Genomic DNA, 19129 nt, shown 5'->3' on the forward strand with positions numbered 1-19129 from the left:
GATTATAAAAAAGACAAACTCCGTTAGTTGTTAATAAGCATAAAATAAGCTAGTGAAGTAGTACCTGATGTAAATTAGTTATCATAGAAACCATTATATCTTTGACAACTTCCGACAAATTTACTATTTTAAATGTATGTACAGAGGATGGTACGTGATAAATATTTAATAAAAAGTTATATTCGACCACTTGATGTTATTATAGGAACATAGATCCCAAAGCTTAAGCGATATTTCGTCTTATATGATGTGTGACACGAGAAAAGTCAAGACATTTGTATTTGATAAAGGAAGCAATTAAATGAAGTTATATTGTAAATGATATATAATACGTATTTTTTTGTAATCTATCGTACGTTTTTATCTTATAATGCAAGATAAACTATTTTTAACATTTTGATAAAATGAAAAAATAAAACACTTACATCTTTCTAAATATGTAATTATTTCCTCAAATCATATTTGCATATAACAAACATACTCTAAAACTGTAAAAAAAGTAATTTGATATGTATCATATAGGGATGGTCGCTATACGTTTCCGTAAATTTTAGTGTTTTTTTTTCTTCTTCTTTATTTTTAGGCATAAATTTAAACGCTTGAAAAGATTAAAATATTATTAGCAAATTTCACGAGTACATGAAAAAGTAAACGGGGTAATTGTTCGTTCCTATGTATTGAATGATTGGAGACCTGAAATTATTTAATCGGTATATACATAAACATTAACCTTCAAAATAATTACATAATTGTAAAGTTTAATTTACATAGGGTATTGAACATGTTATATAAAGTTGTTAAGATCTTATTTCAAAACTCTTTTGTAAAAAAAATAGCTTTTTCGTAAACCTTTATTTATGAAATGCTGTGACACATGATCGGGATATGCATGTGACTTTGTGTACTGATATCTGTACCGGATATATAGCAGATAATTGTTTAAAGTAATGTTACTTCAAATTGAGATTTTTTAAATATTCTAAAGAAGAAGAAAGCGCGAGTAAAATCAAAACAATTTACATTTTTTTTTGTAAATTATAGTTAACATATTTACAAAAAAAGAAGAACAAAAACAACAACAAAAACGAAACAAAACAACAACAACAATCATGTTTTCATCAATTGAAGAACGGTTTTCTTTGTTGTTTCTTCTTATAACTTTGGAAAGGTTTAGAAAAACTATAGATTTGGAGTAATTGCAAAGTTCAAAAATTAGAAAAAGTTTGCTACTTGTGGGGTTTAAAACCCACGACTAAAACAAACTCTTTCAGAAAGGAAGACCAGCATTTTATGACAAGTTAGACCTTCCTAAATTGACCCAAAACGAAGCTTATTTGTATGATGTTTTAATATCTATTGGCTACTCCGTTACTATTCGTCCTGTGAGAATGAATGGGGGAACTTAATTCTTTGACTCAGTTTTAAAAAGTATGACATAGATAACATTGCACTGATATATTCCAATATTTCATCCAAAGATACCAAATACAAATTATTTCACGAGTATTGAAACATTTACTTTGACTTATTTTTGATTTCCGAAGTTTCGATCTTTACAAGCAATGTAAGAGTGATAGATTAATGACCTAATGATTTTGTATACTGATTGTTCTTTATATATATGCTTAGTATTGCTGCTTTATATAATGATTGTATCAAAGTTTCAGACTTTACTACTGAATACGTTTTGAACAGAGTTAAATCGTATACCAATATATACATTGTGCGTTAACTAGAGTGCAGGCATTAGTTACCCACACTCACTGTCTGTGCGGAAAATGCATTTTTCTGGGGTTTACTTTTTTGACGGCACAGATAGAGATAAGGGTAGAAAAGTCACATTCTGATGATCGTACATTCGGTACTTTGTCTGGGGTATAATATTGTAACGACAGGGAACGCGTTTTTATTTTGTCCTATGATACAAAAGAGAGAAAATATCAAAACATTCGGCAATCTGATTTCGTACAAATCAGGTAGCCTCGTGTTTCGAACCTCTTTCTATTACTTGTTGTAATATATCCCACCGCTGCCACCAATTTTGTAGCGTGTACCGAGCTGTTGATTATTTAATCGACATTCTTAAATGCAAATACATGTAATTTTTCTCGGGATATTTATCCTTATGATTGGAAAATAACTAACAAAAAACATCATTCATTGCAAAATAACAATCTTAATCTATTTCTAAAATCATTCAAAAATATATATTCCAAGACACAATTAATTTTTCTCAAAAACAATTCTCAAACAAGTACCAATCGAAAGCTAAACCTATCCTTCATTCCCCTACTTTTACATTTCAACAATCTCTTATCCTACATTCCTTTCTAAAGATACAATAATTCACACATTGAAGATTGATAACAAATTGTTCCTCAATAATCATTTGCCTTATAAATATATAACATCCTTAGTACCATATATCCTAGATTTCGGTGTACAAGTAACTATATATATAAGCTTTAACTTCAACCATAATATTTCTAATCAACCGTTGGCCCGAGAGGTCTTACTGAAACAAAAGAACATTTCAGTATCAGATATCTGAGATTCTGTGTACATGAAAATGCTACTATCATTACGATCCGACTCTTACAAGGACATAACCAAACATATTTCAAATATCTTTTTCCCTAAAATACTTAAACTAAACAATTACTCAGAGAGATTTGACAGATATAGTAAAACGTCCTTAGTGCCAGATATCTGCGATTTCTGTACACTATAGTCTGTCCCATTAAAAATGGAAATGAACTTTTGCCTGGTATGAATTAACAAAACGACGTTGAATAAAAAATAAAACTTTTTTGTTAACTAAAAAAAAGTCACCCTCGAGATTTTTCAGGATTTTACTCTGAAGTGTCTACTTTTCTTGTGAAAGCAAATTTTAATTTCTCTATGGTAAATCTCTGTTGTTTATTTTCGTAGCCATTGCCGAAGTACTCTTCATTTGAAGATTAACGGGAGAAAGCACGTGCCATGTTTCTAAAATATACATGAGGTTCTCGGGGTCGTTTCATAATTATTTTACAAAGCTGTAACAGTTTAGTTGCAATGCATGATGGAAAACTTTAAAAAATGAAAAATAAGCAACAAGAACACCGAGTCACATGGAGTAGACCTAGAAATTGCACTTACTTTTAAGCTGAATAGAATCCCTATTGTTTAATCATATTTTATTGCTATATACATGTATATACAATACAGATACAAATTTCATATGTATTTTAAACAGCAAAAGGAAACGGGTTGGGCCCAAGTTCTTACAACATTAGCGGTCGGCCCTCCCCGGTAGATAATGAAACGAAAAAACTATATTCAATACTTAATGGCATATAACATAAACATAGTGTATATCATGTATAATTGTTGATGGAATGCATCGTAAGAAACGATTTTTAACAATATACAATAAAGTAATCGAACAGATAGAAATCAACGTTCATGTATTTTATCAATTTATAGATATGGATGATCTTAGGATTCAGTATTACCTACCCCCACCCCACCCCTTAGTGTCACGGGTTTCGTTAAGGCTGTTATGTGCATTTACTTTATATTGGGTACAGTGTATTTGTAATTACTTCTTATATAATATGCTAAGTACATGATAAAGGTTTAATGTTTAGGTATAAGTGAATCTATTTGTATTTTTAATAAATTTATGGACAGCAGTAAATATAACTTCATTATCTTTCGATGCTAGGCTATCACTACCAAGTAACAGTAGATTTGTATTCAGTGGGTGGAACGTCCTAGTTTCTGTAAAGAGTGTTATTCTTTGCGTTTGATAACTCGGGCACTTAAAGAAAAAATGCTCAGCATTCTCAACTGCATTTCCGCAATGACATGTGGGATTTTCACTAAGATGATTTCTAACTACACCATTTAGGTCACTGCAATTGTTTCTTATACGTGAGTGTAAAACTGATAATAATCTGTCACCTATTAAAAAATGTTTAGGTACAATAGGAGCTTTGAACATTTCTTTCATTCTAGTTTTAAATATGTTTAGTGATTCCGCATTACGAATACTAGCATCAAGTGAATTCCAAAGTTCAGTTGCTGAAGGTAAGAAAGATCTATTTATTATACGTTTCAGTACGACGAGCTAATGTTGCATAATTGTTATTATTTCGAAGTGGATAGTTTGATGTTTCTGAAACGTAACAGTACTTGGGAAGAGATCTTCAAGATAATGAGGGACAAGGCCATTTTTTGCTTTGTAAATAGTGATTAACTTTTGAATTTTACGTCTGTCAGAAAGAGATACCCAGCCGACTTCTTTAATCAATGAATTTATCGATACATACCTAGTTAACCCAGTAACGACGCGCGCGGCTTCGTATTGCAATTGTTCAAGTGACTGCTTTTCTTTTAATGTACAACCGTCCCACACTACTGAGGCGTATTCCAAAATAGGACGCATGTAAGAGATGTATATTTTATTCATAGTAGATCGTTTAAGCTTGAATTTTAATGCACGCATTGTACTTAAAACTTTTGACGCTGATAACATTATTTTTTCGATATGTTCATGCCATTTGAGATCATGAGAAATTGTCAAGCCTAAATGTTTGTGATGATCAACAAAGTCAAGAAGATTGTTATCAAAGAATAAAATTGGCTTAGGATTTGTGTTTGAAGAGAAAAACATAACTTCAGTTTTATTGGGATTGAAACTCACAAGCCATTGATTAGACCATTCATTAATGATATTAAGGTCACGATTTAAAGTTGTTTCAATGAAGCCGATATTGTTTGAAGAAACAGCTAAAGAGCTGTCGTCTGCAAAAAGACGAGTAATAGAGAGTAAGTTTTCGGCAATATCATTGACGTAAATCAAAAACAATAGAGGCCCAAGGGCTGAGCCTTGAGGGACGCCTGCAGATATATTAAGGATGGAAGATAGCTCGAAGCCTATAAAGACCGATTGTTTCCTTTCAGAGAGATAATCAGTAACCCAACTGAGAAGCTGGTCTTTAATACCATATTGTTTTAGTTTAAAAAGCAGACCTTGATGCCATACCCTGTCGAATGCTTTTGATATATCACAAAAAATAATACAGGTCGATAGTTTTTTGTCATAGGATTCGCAAATTTGATGATAGATGTCTATTAATTGATAAACAGTTGAATGTCCAGGGAGAAAACCTGACTGTAAGGGATATATCAAATTGTTTGAATGTAGATGGTTGTATATATGTTTGAAGATTACTCGCTCCATCACTATGAACTTTATTAACGTCACGACAAATTCGCATTCTGAAGATTCCTTCATTGCCAGTTTCTATCCAGTTCCGTAGATACCACTTTTTTACTTCAAAAATTCTGAATGACATGAGTCATGACTCCTACACTTTTGATGATCCAGATTTTTTAAACTGATAATCCCATTATCCGTCTCATTATTAAAACATTGTCCAATTTGCGGAGTTATCTGGGTTAGCAAATGAAATATGTAAATGAAACATCATAATTCAGCATGTTCCAAATCCATAATTCAAGAACGGCCCATCAATATTAATTGTCAACATCACAATGCTTATGGATTCCTGACGAAAAAAACTTTATTACGTCAACAACAATTTACGAAATATATGACGTAACAAAAATGCCTCGCGCTTTTTATGGATGATTCCAGTTGCGGCATTGACAGAGGGCGGTTAGGCATATGTAACCTCAACCAGATAATTTTAAGCGTTGAGATTAATTTGTCCTGATGGCATTTAAAATAATTTTTGTATACCCAGATTTTGCAACTTAACTGTAAAAATTACACCTTCAATTCATATATTAATAATCTCAAACTTTTGATAACATTTAAAAATAATTTTAAACACACTTAATTTTTTGACATGAATCTACAACAGTACAATACTTCTTCCATTAATTACATATAACATTCGTTTTGATTGTATGTTTTTGAACTATGTTTTTATATTTCTCAGAAATAATTTCCCTACATATTAGCTCGTTATTCAAGACTTCTGTAAGTCCTACTCTTTTAGCTACAAAATATACAATACGCGGTATTTTTTCTCCCGCGAAAAATATGCTAGATCTATTGTTTTTTCACTGAATATTTTCAAATTTTATGAAGGCTAAAATTATTGAGAACGTCACTCAGTGTTTCTCTTTGACTCGATCTATCCTTCATATTGACAAAATAATTATATGTCACACTTTGAGTCACTTATTGTCGCTTATTGAACCTTACTCTTAATAATATCAAATCACCGCCGGTATTTCTGGACATTTTGTTGTATTGTGAGACGGAAAGTTAAATCTGTATTTACGAGCTTAAAGTATATAGGCCTACGTTTGATTGCTTAAACTAGAAAGTTCTTATAATTTACATTTTCCTCGAACGCAAGTCTGGGTTCTCTCGTTAGCGAGGGAGTTAGTTAAAGTAGACACTGTGGTAACAAGCAAACCAATGCTGAACGTATAGTGAATCAGTTTTCTTTATATTTTTTTTGTCAGATTTGCATGATAATGTAGTATTTGTTGGCGATTTCTTGTGAAAGTTGAAACCTACGGAAAGTTTTAGCGCACGAACATCGCACCCGAAATAACAAGGTTAACATATTTTTGTATCCCATCGAACCTGGTTACTAAACTTAATTTAATTATTTTTTTTTGAATAGACGTGATATACACTTATGGACAGAATTCAGACAACTACAGAATTATGTAAATAAAACATTAATTATTTTTATAGTCTTCTAGCTAGAGTTCCCGTTCCCCTACGACGCGTTGCGGTATTCAAGATACGCGCTTGATTGAAAAGCTATCTAATTAAATCACTTCATTGTTCTGTTTCTCTTAAAAAATATAAAATACGACAGTATATCATGGTAATTAATTAAATCTTTGTGTGTAAGAATTTATAAACCTTACTGATATTTTCACTTCAATGATTTTGATTATTTTAAATAATGGTTTGCTAGTAAAATTGCCTTTTAACTCCAACTTTCTTGTCATTTTTTATTTTAATGATCAATAACATTTAGCTATTGATCAGTAAGTGAATAGGAATAATATTTTTTTATAATTACCGAGTACATTTCACGCTAATTGTGAGACGAACCCTAAATGACGTCTATATGGGCGCAGCCATTTTGAAATAGACGTCACGTCAGGTTACAACGTAAGTCAACGGGAAAAATTATAATTTTAACATTTTGACCATATTACTGACTTTATGAAAAAAATGAAAAACATGCCTAGAGATATTGACGTCAGGGTAAACATGACACTAATTTAAATGGTTTTACTATTATATTAAATAAAAAATGGAATGTTCAAATTTGATGGGACAGACTATAGTATGTATTTACTACGTCGTTCCCTTTTACATGTTCTATATGTATACATCTTCAAACCAACTTAAAATACCCATTTCTCAAACTTTCTTCTATCGAAGAGGATTCACAGAAGCAGCAAGATATTTTTAGCACCAGTATCTAAGATGCCTGGGTACTAGTAAATATGAAACTGCTCTGATCTTCCCCACGGACGAAACCAAACTGACTCTTTTGCGCTGCGCTCGCTGTATTTATACTAGTGAGTGAACCATCTCCGCGGTAAATAAAAACAATGATTGTGATTGGCTTATAAAATAAAACGGTTCTTGATACTGATTCTAACAAAATCTTATAAGCGTCTGTTACTTAAAGTTATTTCTCTTATGAACTACTGTGAACAATAGATAACTTATTTTGAATATATAAACACATTGAAGGATACCCTAAAGTTATACAAATTTGAAGGTTAAAATGATTAAAATACCTACTCCTTATACCATGATAAATTTACAAATACATTATTATATTTTTCCAATACAAATGGCGAACTTATAGAAAGGGGAGGCAATAGAGTTACCCATCAAGTACGTTTCCGTCACATATGTATGTATGTACGTGCGTGCGTGCGTGCGTGCGTGTGTGTGTGTGTGTGTATGTATGTAAGTATATCCTGTTTGTATCATGTATGATGCACTGAGTGGATGGATTTGTTGAGATGAAATACGACCGCATTTGATCACATTGCATTGCCTGTCATGCGACCGGATTTATATGCAGTAATTATATGCAGACACATAAACTATCTACATCCCTGTTAAATGTAAGAATTGTTATATCTATTGTGTGATTTTTATATACTAAACGGACATCCTTGATAGTTATTAATAACCCAAACTTATCATACGTAATGTGATGAACATCCAGGTTGACTATATTGCAGTTCGTGAAGTAAGCGGTTTGTTAGAAAAAAAATCAATACATTTGTTACTATACATAGTAAAAAAATTGACTATGATTTCAACTGGTTACTAGCGTCACGTGACCGATTATTAGTTTGCGGTCTTGGGCTGATAACTCAGAATCATAATCGACCCGCTGAATACGAGTACGTGCACAAACTAAAACATTATTACGTGACAGTTTACATCATAAGCACGATTTGCTTGATTTTATGATAATCTTAAGCGTAATAAAAAAAACTATTAATAACAGTTATGGACAGTCTATATATCATCATGATTTACTATTGGCACGTTTAACGTCACTTACCTATTATACAGCAAATTTCTCTTTAACAAAATGCTTAACAAAAACTTTTATTATTTTGTTTTTGTGATTTTTAATAAAACTACTATTTTTCCGTGTTTGTCATCATTTGTTATAATGTCAATACATTTCTATACGCAAACATAGTTATGCATAGTTTGAGCGTTCATTTCCTTTAAGAATCTGTGACAAATAGCTTTCACATGAAAATGGAGTCTTAACAGTTTAGTTAGTCCTTAATTTAGGCACCTTTTAAAATGCCCATGTATTTGCATAATACTCGGAAATTTTCGATTTAACATAATCCATATCAATGGTTAATTTGTTACCAAAGTGGGTGGATAAGTTTAATCTAGACATAATGGTTTTCACTTCATTGCACCAGTTCTTCGCTACGCTTGAGTAATCGAAATCTGTGCCTGTGTTAAACACTCGTTTTGTAATATTTTCATCACTTAATTTAAGTAGTCTATTCCAATTTCGGATAATACAAATCTATTTTCTGTAGGTACACGTTATCAAACCTGTTTTTCCCAATTATTTTGGTGTAAATCTGTGAACGCCTAAGATGTAGCGAATCGCACGATTTTAAACATTGTCCGCCGCTTGAAAATGTTTGAAACCCTAAATGGAAACACAGTTATCCAAAATAGGGACAACACATGAATGATATAACTTTTCAAATGTTAAAATCAACAATATTAATGAAATAAAAATACCAAGAGCCCTTCAGGCAGTATTTAGGGGGTTTCGCAATTGTAGTTGAAGACGTGTTTTTCATGTAAAATAACACCAAGGTATATATTTGTCGACTGTTTCCAGATAATTAACGATAATTCACCGATTTTGAACTGCGATTAACTCGATTATCTGTTTATGAACCTTTTTCTGGCGAAAAAACCCTTCATTAAAATCACTGTCATTTTCACCATTTTAAAAGTTTTCAAAGTGACATTTCCTTTTTCAGACACTCGATTTTCGTCGGTAAAGATATCGTCATTTTCAACCTGTTCTATTGGTATATTTGTATTTTGACTAGGTCCTAATCTCCGAATTTTATCCTAACAGTCCATTAAACGTAGTTGAACATAAACCTTCTATTTCTAGGCAGACTGATTCACGATATTGGCGTTCTGTTCGTCTTATTGCTTTAAAAACAGATTCATTGCAGTAATATATTCCATTCGTAAAGCGTTACGAACTGATTTTACGTCTTTATATTTCAAGTATGTCCGTTCTTTCACATTCATATTGTTCCAAAGCTGTGACAAATGTTTATCCCAGAACGGTTTTTTGTTCTTGTATCGTTTGCCTGTGTGTTTCATGAACTGTATTTGGCATCATATTATTCATTTTCATTTAAGTATATCACAAATGTGTATTAAAGATATTAATACATGTCATAGACAGACCGGAAAGAGATAATCGGGCATTATTCATTTTTCAGGCCGATTATTACCTTCCGGCCTTACTTTGCCGTGTATCAATCTGTTAGTAATATAACCAACAATGGCATGCCTATTTGACGCATATTACGGCGAAATATTAACGTCTTCATATATCATTCGTAATTGTACAGGATACAAACAAATTCATTATACTTCCGAGTTAGTAATTATCGTTACATTTACAATCCCTGGGAAGAGAGTGGAAGATGTAGCGGAGAGTATAAAATATAAATGGATAGTTAATTACATTTATCACATATCGCTTAACAAGACAAGCATTATCTTTTAGTGCTTTACTAAAATATTTAGCTGAACATTGCTTTTTCAATATCAGCTATTTGCAGCATGTCTTAAACAATTTTTAAATGTATTCATATCGAGGAAAGTTTTTAAAGGAAATCGCAAACGCTTGGTATCACCATCTATCTGTCCGTCCGTCCGTCCGTCCGTCCATCCATCCATCCATCCATCCATCTATCAAAGCACCAGTGCACCATTTTCATTTATCTATCAAAGCACCAGTACACCATTTTCAAGCAATCAATGTCACGTTCATTTAATTTCTGTTAATTCTGAATCATTTAAATCTTTTAGGCATGTAATTCGCTTGTCGACAACTATTTGTAGGTTCATTGAAAAGTGCCTAATAACTTGTTAACCGTTTTTGTATTGCGTTTGCTGCAGAGGATTGGCTAATTGATCAAGATAAACTATTCTTGATAAAATAATTGGTAGTACATGTATAATTCAAGGACATATGGATTTTGAATAGATAATAAATCGTGTTTGGGCGAATTATTTCCAGCCTTAGCGGTGTTCTTGTTTCATTTAAAGCTAGCTATATTCTTTACATTTGCACGGCATTTAACCGTTACAACATATAAGCGATATTACAAGATTTTGATTTCAAAGTTTTGAGTCCCTGCAAGTTTTTCTGTATTTTTACGAATGACATATTCCTTTTATGTATTTTGTTCATTTTCTTGAAGATATATTGTCTGTATTTCAGCTTGCAGCAGTGATGCAGACTGTCCCTGGGGAAACAACTTTACTTGTAACAGTGCAAGAGAATGCGAGTGTCCATCTAGTTATGTCCTAGTTAACAATGCCCGTTGTTTTTACAGTAGGTACCTCAGCTAATCATCCTTTCGGTCAAATATTTAATTGAGTAGAGTGTTAAATTTCACTTCACTGTTTCAGGGCATAATTAAATTTTCGATCGGTTGTTGGGGTAGGGATGGTCAAAAGTTGGAGAATATAGAATTATATTGATTAACACTGTTTTCAATTGAAAAATTTCTAATTTTCTAAGAACATTCATGACATTTGAATCATATCGATTTAATTATACTTACTTAGTTTTGAAAATCACATCTCATGTTTGATATGATGTCTTATTAAACTTTACTAAATTTGCAGCATGAACATATTACCATATTACCTATTCAAATTGTGAAAAAAAGTATCAATAAAAATTACTCGGCCATAGTATACTTGCTTTTACGTTTTTTATTTGGTGTCATTCGGTGTTTTGATGCACATGAGTTTCTTGGATCGTGAACGCTATTGATGGTCTCGTTAAAATCAACAAGACATAAAAATACTTAATAAATGTAATTTATAGAGCAGCAAATTCTTGTGTCAAATAGGCTTTTTACTAGGACATAAGTGAAATTTTAAAAACAGTATAAAATGATAAAGAATGTTTAATGATAGAAAGCAAGGTTCATAGATCTCAAATATCGTAGACATTTTACGTTGAAAGTTTGTTTTCCACACTACTTACAATTATCTAAGAGTGTAGACATGAATATCTTTTACGTTATTTTAATAATTTCAGAGTGACAATGAGATTCCATGGCTTCATTTTCTACTTTTAAATGACCGATATAAATCCAATTGATATTCAGTTCTCAGTGTAACTTTTACAGAAAGTCAAATAATTCTCAGACAAATAGATAAATAAATAAATAAATAAATAAATAAATAAAAAACATAAATTCAGAAAGAACGGTTGCAAATGGGAAATTACATAGGACTTAAAAAGCGAGACCTAAACCGGGGTTTCAATGAAAATGGGGATTTCCAAACTATCCCACATTATATAGAGAATATTCAAGTGTTGTTTTTTAAAATTTAGATAAGTACAGGATTTATTTTTATATCGAGTAGTATGAAAATAAATATTTCAAAATAAATCCTGTATTTATATATTTTCTTAAACTTTCTGTTTATTATATTATACATGTACGAGGGATGTTCGAATTGTATTGCTTATTTCTATCTGGAGACTTCAAATTTCAAGTTAGCTCAAAAGTGTTCATTTCATGCCCTCGAAGTACTCCCCATGGCTAGAAATGCAAAGTTTCAGCCGATGTATCCACTTCCTGAAGGCGTCACGGTACGCTGATTTGGGCACAGTAATAAGGTACTGATAACTGGCAGATCCAAGTGCCTGCGGGACTTGTATTTCCGCCTAGCAAGGAAGGATTTCAATTTCGGAAACAAAAAAGAAATAACAGGGGGCAAGGTCTGGAGAATACGAGGGGTGAGGCAAAACAGTTACTTAAACGCCGAAACTATAGCGGAAGTATGAGAGGGGACATTGTCATGTAGAAGACGGATATGCTTAAAATCAGTGACAGTGCGTTGTACTGTGTACCTCATAATAAAAAAACAGCATTGGCACGATTTCACACTGTGTTCCTCACAGGAAATGCAGCATTTATATGGTTGTACTGTATGTCACAATAGGGACTACGCTGGGATACCAGGCCGACCACAATTGCTATCTAAAACAACCAACAACTCAGAACAGAAAAATATATACAAATTTATTTACAAGAAATGAATATTTATGAATGAAAAATGATTATATATGAAAAGTCACTGCGCAAACAAACACTATCAACGTATCTCAGTCTATTTCTCCCGTAAAGTTTCTGTCATGATGTTTCAATAAAGTGGTGGCGTTGTTGAACAAAATTCGTCACAATGGCGGGCGTCTTGTATAAAATCTTATCAAGCGTAACTGTACTTCCTACAGTGTTGGCACAGTTGATAGGATCCTGAACTAGGGCATGCGTCACCCTTTAGCCATGGACATACGTGTGGAGGGCCCGTGTCATCTTCGGGTGCGTCCTCAATTAAGAAGCTACAAAGTATAAACATGATAAGTTCCATGATAATCGAACATAAGGGTATAATAAAGTCCCTTGGAAAAGAATCGACCTTTGTCGGTTTCCAATAAAATAACGTGCTTCTTTGAATAAACAAAATGTCCACTATAGTACACCATACATTCCGTGGAACAAAAATTCAATCACATCCGCATAATACTGCGTTGCAAATATATTCAAATATACGCCACATAATAACCACCAATAAATAAACGTCTTCCAAAATCATGCCACTGAAGATCCTTCTCTAGAGATACGTTAGTTTTGATACGTTGAATTTACTTATAACAAAAACTGATGATAAATGAAATGAAGTAAGATGATAACGTAAATTAAATTGATACTGCAGCATTTTACATAAGGTTACACAAATACGGTAGAACCATAATAAATTATTTATGAATAAAATATTCATAGCTCCTATACAATTACAATATAATTAAAACTTCAATTAACATACATCAATTAACATGTCTCGGTATAAATTTACAATAGCGAAACACTAGAATAAAAAGAGCTTTTAAAATTTAATCTGCAAAAATTTAGAAAATTTAGAAAACAATAAATTACTGCCAAATAACTAAACCTGAATCAAATAAACTATAATTCTAATAGAAAATAGTATTTTACGAAATAGCAAAAATTTATGAAACAAAATCACTAGCAATTTAAATTTACCTTGTACAAGCTGTAATTTTATGACAAATATAATTTGTCTGTCACCGTCATAGTGACCTGTATAACGTCCAGTGCATTGCAATATATCACTTAAAATTTAGTCATTATATAGCAAACTACTGAGTACTGAGCGGGAAAACAGATCGTGCAAAACATGAAAAATCGATTTGCACGAAATAAAGCTTTGACGGCAGGAAAAATAGTTATGTAAAATAAAGGCCCGTCCTTCAAATACAGACATAATACATATATCTGGTTCATAAAACAAAAATGTAACTTTCTTATTACTGAAAGGATTTTTGTGAAATAAACGGCAAAATGTTTAAATTGAGACATGAAAAATTATGCAAACCATAAAAATACTCTAAATAATAATTTCACCCGAAAACTCTAAATTGGACAAAAGATGATGCAATCTCACATCAATGAATATAGAGTAAAAATGAGGTTCGGCGTGAAAATATAATGCAATATTTTACAAACGTACTTTCACTTTGTGACATTTACGCCCCCCTTTAAATAAGAAAATTGATAAATTTTCTTTAAATACAACAAAGTGAAAACGACAAATTGCAAAAATGTAAGTAGAAATACTGTACACCATATTCATAACCACCATTAATACTACACTACACTCTACATTATACCCTGCTTAAATAATCTGCACCTATGTTCTCTCTACCTGGGATTGCTCTAATCCTCATCCTGTATGGCTGCAAAAGCAAAGGCCATCTCATTATTCTAGAGTTACTTAACTTTGCCTTGTTAAGATACAAAAGCGGCTGGTGATCTGTCTCTAGAATAAATTCCTTACCAAACAAGTATCTGTGAAATTTAGAAATTGCCCAAACAATACCAAGGCACTCCTTCTCTATTACAGAATACTTCTGTTCTCTTGGTAACATCTTTCTACTGGCATAAGCTACTGGGAATTTCTCCTCACCTTGTTCTTGCAGTAATACAGATCCTAATCCACAATCAGAAGCAATCAACTCTGAGAATAAATATCTTGTCTAAATCTGGTAATTTCAAAATGGGCGGACCGGTCAAACTTGCCTTAAGAGTCTGAAAAGCCTTTTCCTGACTTTCACCCCATTCAATACGATTTGGTTGAAACTTTTTTGTCAAATCGGTCAACGGAACAGCAATGGCGGCAAAGTTAGGGATGAACTTCCGGTACCAAGACACAACCCCTAAAAATTGCCGGACTCCTCGCTTAGTCGTGTGTCTCTCGGTCTTCTGAATTGCCTTGACCTTACTGAGAACAGGTTCAATGGACTTACTACCTCCTATCATATGACCTAAACATTCCAATTTTTCAAAACATATGAAACACTTGGACGGTCTAGCAGTAAGCCTAGACTCTCTTAATTTAGTAAATAACTCATATAATGCATTGATATGCTCTGGCAATGTGACTGTATAGACCAAAATATCATCTATAAAACTATCTGAGTGATCTAGATCTTTCAAAACCTTTCTCATCAGTCTACAGAACGTTGCAGGGGCATTGACTAAACCAAAGGGCATTTTCCGGAATTGAAAAAGTCCCGACGGGGTTTCAAATGCGGTCAAAGGTTTTGCATTGTCAGACAAAGGAACTTGCCAGTATCCTTTACTAAGGTCAATTTTCGAAAAATACCTGTATTTTGATAATTTCGAAAATATCTGTTCCATATTGGGCATCGGTTCCGCATCAAATACCGTGCATTTATTGATCTGTCTAAAATCAATACAGAACCTAATCGTGTTATCCTTTTTCCTGATAAGGACAATTGGACTAGAAAACGGTGCATTAGAAGGTTCGATAACTCCCAACTCTAGCATTTGATCAACTTCTTCCTTTACTATCTGCTGTGAGTGAAAAGGAATAGCATAACCCTTAGTCCTTACAGGTTCTGACGTAGTCAACTTAATGTCATGCTGAACTAATGACGTATTTCCGGGTATATCTGTTAAAAAATCTGAAAATTTCTTTAACAAGGTTGCAATCTGAGTCTTACAATCTGTTTGTAAGTCAGGATTGACCTGAACATCTTTATATGTCTCTGAACCTTTCTTCAATGGACATAACAATATGTCGCTATCATCTTGGTAACTTGTTTCTAAACTATCGTCTTCCTCTAATCTATCATACCCATTTTCCGCTTCTACAACAGCTGCACTTACCTTTGCCAATGCACCTCGTTCTGGTTCGAAATTTCTTTCAACATACTTCTTCAGCATATTGGCATGGAAAGTTTTGATCTTATTGTTACCTATGTCTATCCGATAATCTAATTTGTTCACGACCTCGGAAACTACAAATGGACCTTTCCATTGTAACAACAACTTATTGCGTTTTGTAGGTATAAGAACCAGTACTTTACTTCCCTTCTTAAAAGTTCTATCTCTAGCTTTCCTGTTGTAATACTTTCTATACCTAATACTACTCTTCTCTAACTCCTGCTGTGCTATCTTACATGTACTTTCTAGTCTTTCTTGCAAATCAACTACATACTGATAAGTTGTCTTAACTTCGTCATTCTCTGTTTTTCCTGACCATAACTCTCTCAAAATGGTAATTGGGCCTCTTATACTACGTCCATATAACAATTCAAATGGTGAGAATCCTAAACTCTCTTGTGGAACTTCCCGATACGCAAACAACATAGCATTCAAATACTTATCCCAATCTGTAGGTCTTTCACTACACATCCGTTTCAACATCTGCTTTAAACTACCATTAAATTTCTCCACTAAACCATTACACATCGGATGATACGGTGTAGTTGTTAACTGTCTAAGAGACAGCAACCTACTAACCTCATTCATAATCTGTGAAGTAAATTGTGATCCACAATCTGTAAGCATTTCATCTGGAACCCCTAATCTACTATACATGTCAACTAATGATTCGGCTACTCTTTCAGTCTCTATACTAGGCAATGCAATTGCTTCAGGATATCTGGTAGCATAGTCTACCATGGTCAAAATATATCGGTTCTTCCTATCAGTCATAGGTACGATCGGACCAACAATGTCAACGGCAACTCTCTTAAAAGGAGTATCAATCAAAGGCATCTTACCTAAAGTTACCTTACTTATTCTACCTTTAGAAATAGTACGTTGACAAATATCACAAGACTGACAATATCGTCTAACCTCTACAAGAACACCTGGCCAATAAAACTCCCCTAAGACTCTATCACTTGTCTTCCTAATACCAAGATGTCCTGCCAAAAAGCGAGTCATGAGCTACTTTTAACACAGTCTCCCTAAGATCCTTAGGAACTACTAACTGCCTACTTACGTCACCATTTCCTGCCGTAAACTCTCTAAACAACATCTTATTCCTGATCTGAAACTTCACTTGCCCTTTACCTCTACAGTTTCTAACCGTACCTTCCTCTGCTTTCTTTCTACAACCATCTAATGTACTATCTGCCTGCTGCTTCTCTACAAACTCTACATTAGTGATGTCTAAAATCTGTGAAGGAACTTTAAGTCTTCTATGAGCTTTAACTTTACTCTGCGATCTTGTTTTTACTGCTGAAGCTAACGTACTAAAATTTGGTTCTACAGCACCCTCTATATTCCCGATAATTACATCATTTGTAGGATTATCTACACATAGTGCTTCTACAGTACCCCTGTAATACGGACAATCAAGATCAATTAACGCCATGTCTAATCTGTGCTCACTACCATCAATGTACTTACATCGTCTGGACTTCCCTAACAATTGATTTGCATTTACCAAATTCCTTCGTACTATGACACATGTACACCCAGTATCTCTCATTGCAACTATAGCTTTACCATTACATATACCTCTAGTTGTCGGACATGAATTTATAGTAACTGTACCCACGTCTTCAAAATCCCCAAGTTCTATCAAACTACTACCACTATCTGATCTCGGCATCGAAATTTTCGAATCTGCATCTCTATTTCTTCCTCTACCTCTACTCCTACCTCTATAACCTCCTCGCCTTCTATTACCCTGATAACTATTATCATTCTTACTTGGATTCATTGAGTTCGGTTCTATGTCTTCCACTGCGTTAGCTTTATTTGTAGCCTTATTTCTACAGAAAAATGCTGTATGCCCTAAACGACCACAATATGCGCATTTATAACCTTCATACTGCTGAGATGCTCTACCTCTATTTACCAGTCTATCGTTACCTCTTTGCATACGATAACTACTACCTTGATTTCTATCTACAGGTCTACTCGGCAGTGCATAAGGCTTAGCTCTTTCTTTAATTCCATGATTCACTACATACTTCGGACCTCCTCTAGTCTTGGCAAACAAATCTGCATCTTCCGCTACTTCACGGGCTGAAAACAACTTCTTACTACTAAGGTTCTGATATAGTTCTCTATTGCAGATATCTAAAAATTGATCCCTTACTATGAAGTCTAACAACTTTTCATAAGTCTTCTCCACCTTACTCAATCTTAGCCAACCATCTAAGTATCTAGAAATTCTAGCTAGGAACATAACAAAAGTGTCATTTTCACGGGGCCTTTCAGTCCTAAACTTCTTATACCCATCATCAGTCAACTCAAACTGCCTTAACAAAGCATCTTTCAGCTTATCATAATCCGTTCTATCTTCTAATGGAAGCCTATCAAATACCTCCCTAGCAGTACCTTTTAACAGAAACGGTAAGTTTAGTGACCACATTTCATGTTCTCAATTCTGAGCAGACGCATAAGTTTCATAAACATTCAAATACGCATCCATAGAATCAATCTTTTCGTCAAATGGAGTCATCTTAACCTTAACCTTACCTACACTCTTCTTACCTAACATATCTAACTCTATCTTCATCTTATATTCTGTATCTAACTTCCTAGCTTCTGCTTCCTCCTTCTCTCTTTCTAACTGACGAGCTATTTCTAACTTCTCCTTTGCAACCCTAGCCTCATTACTTAACTTCTCTTTTTCCATTTCTATCTCTATTTCTTACTTCCTAGTTTCGGCTTCCTCCTTCTCTCTTTCTAACTGACGAGCATAATCTAACTTCTCCCTAGAGATCTTAAACTCATAATCTAACTTCTCTTTCTCATTACTTAACTTCTCTTTTGCTAACCTAGCTTCTAATTCTAACTAATCCTTCTCAGCTTCTAAACGTTCCTTCTCAGCTTCTAACCTACTATGTCTTTCTTCACGCTCCCTTGCTTGCTCCTCTTTAACAAAGTTTCTCAAAGCCTCATCTGTATACCCTAACTCCTGACCTACCTTCATCAACTC

At 33.4% G+C, this 19129-nt stretch overlaps 1 protein-coding gene across 1 annotated transcript in view; it reads left to right on the top strand.

Moving 5' to 3' along the window:
• The first annotated feature begins 4010 nt into the window (after positions 1-4010).
• Positions 4011-19129, top strand: part of LOC132720981 (adhesion G protein-coupled receptor L4-like) — a 55058-nt gene continuing 39939 nt past the window's right edge. Inside the window, exons 1-2 of the mRNA XM_060705230.1 lie at positions 4011-4074; positions 11037-11150. Of these exons, the coding sequence (XP_060561213.1) occupies positions 4011-4074; positions 11037-11150 (178 nt within the window). The remainder of the gene's footprint in view (positions 4075-11036; positions 11151-19129) is intronic.

The sequence above is a fragment of the Ruditapes philippinarum genome, unplaced genomic scaffold (assembly GCF_026571515.1).
Source record: "Ruditapes philippinarum isolate M1 unplaced genomic scaffold, ASM2657151v2 ctg1666_1_1_1_1, whole genome shotgun sequence".
Taxonomy (NCBI): Eukaryota; Metazoa; Mollusca; class Bivalvia; order Venerida; family Veneridae; genus Ruditapes; species Ruditapes philippinarum.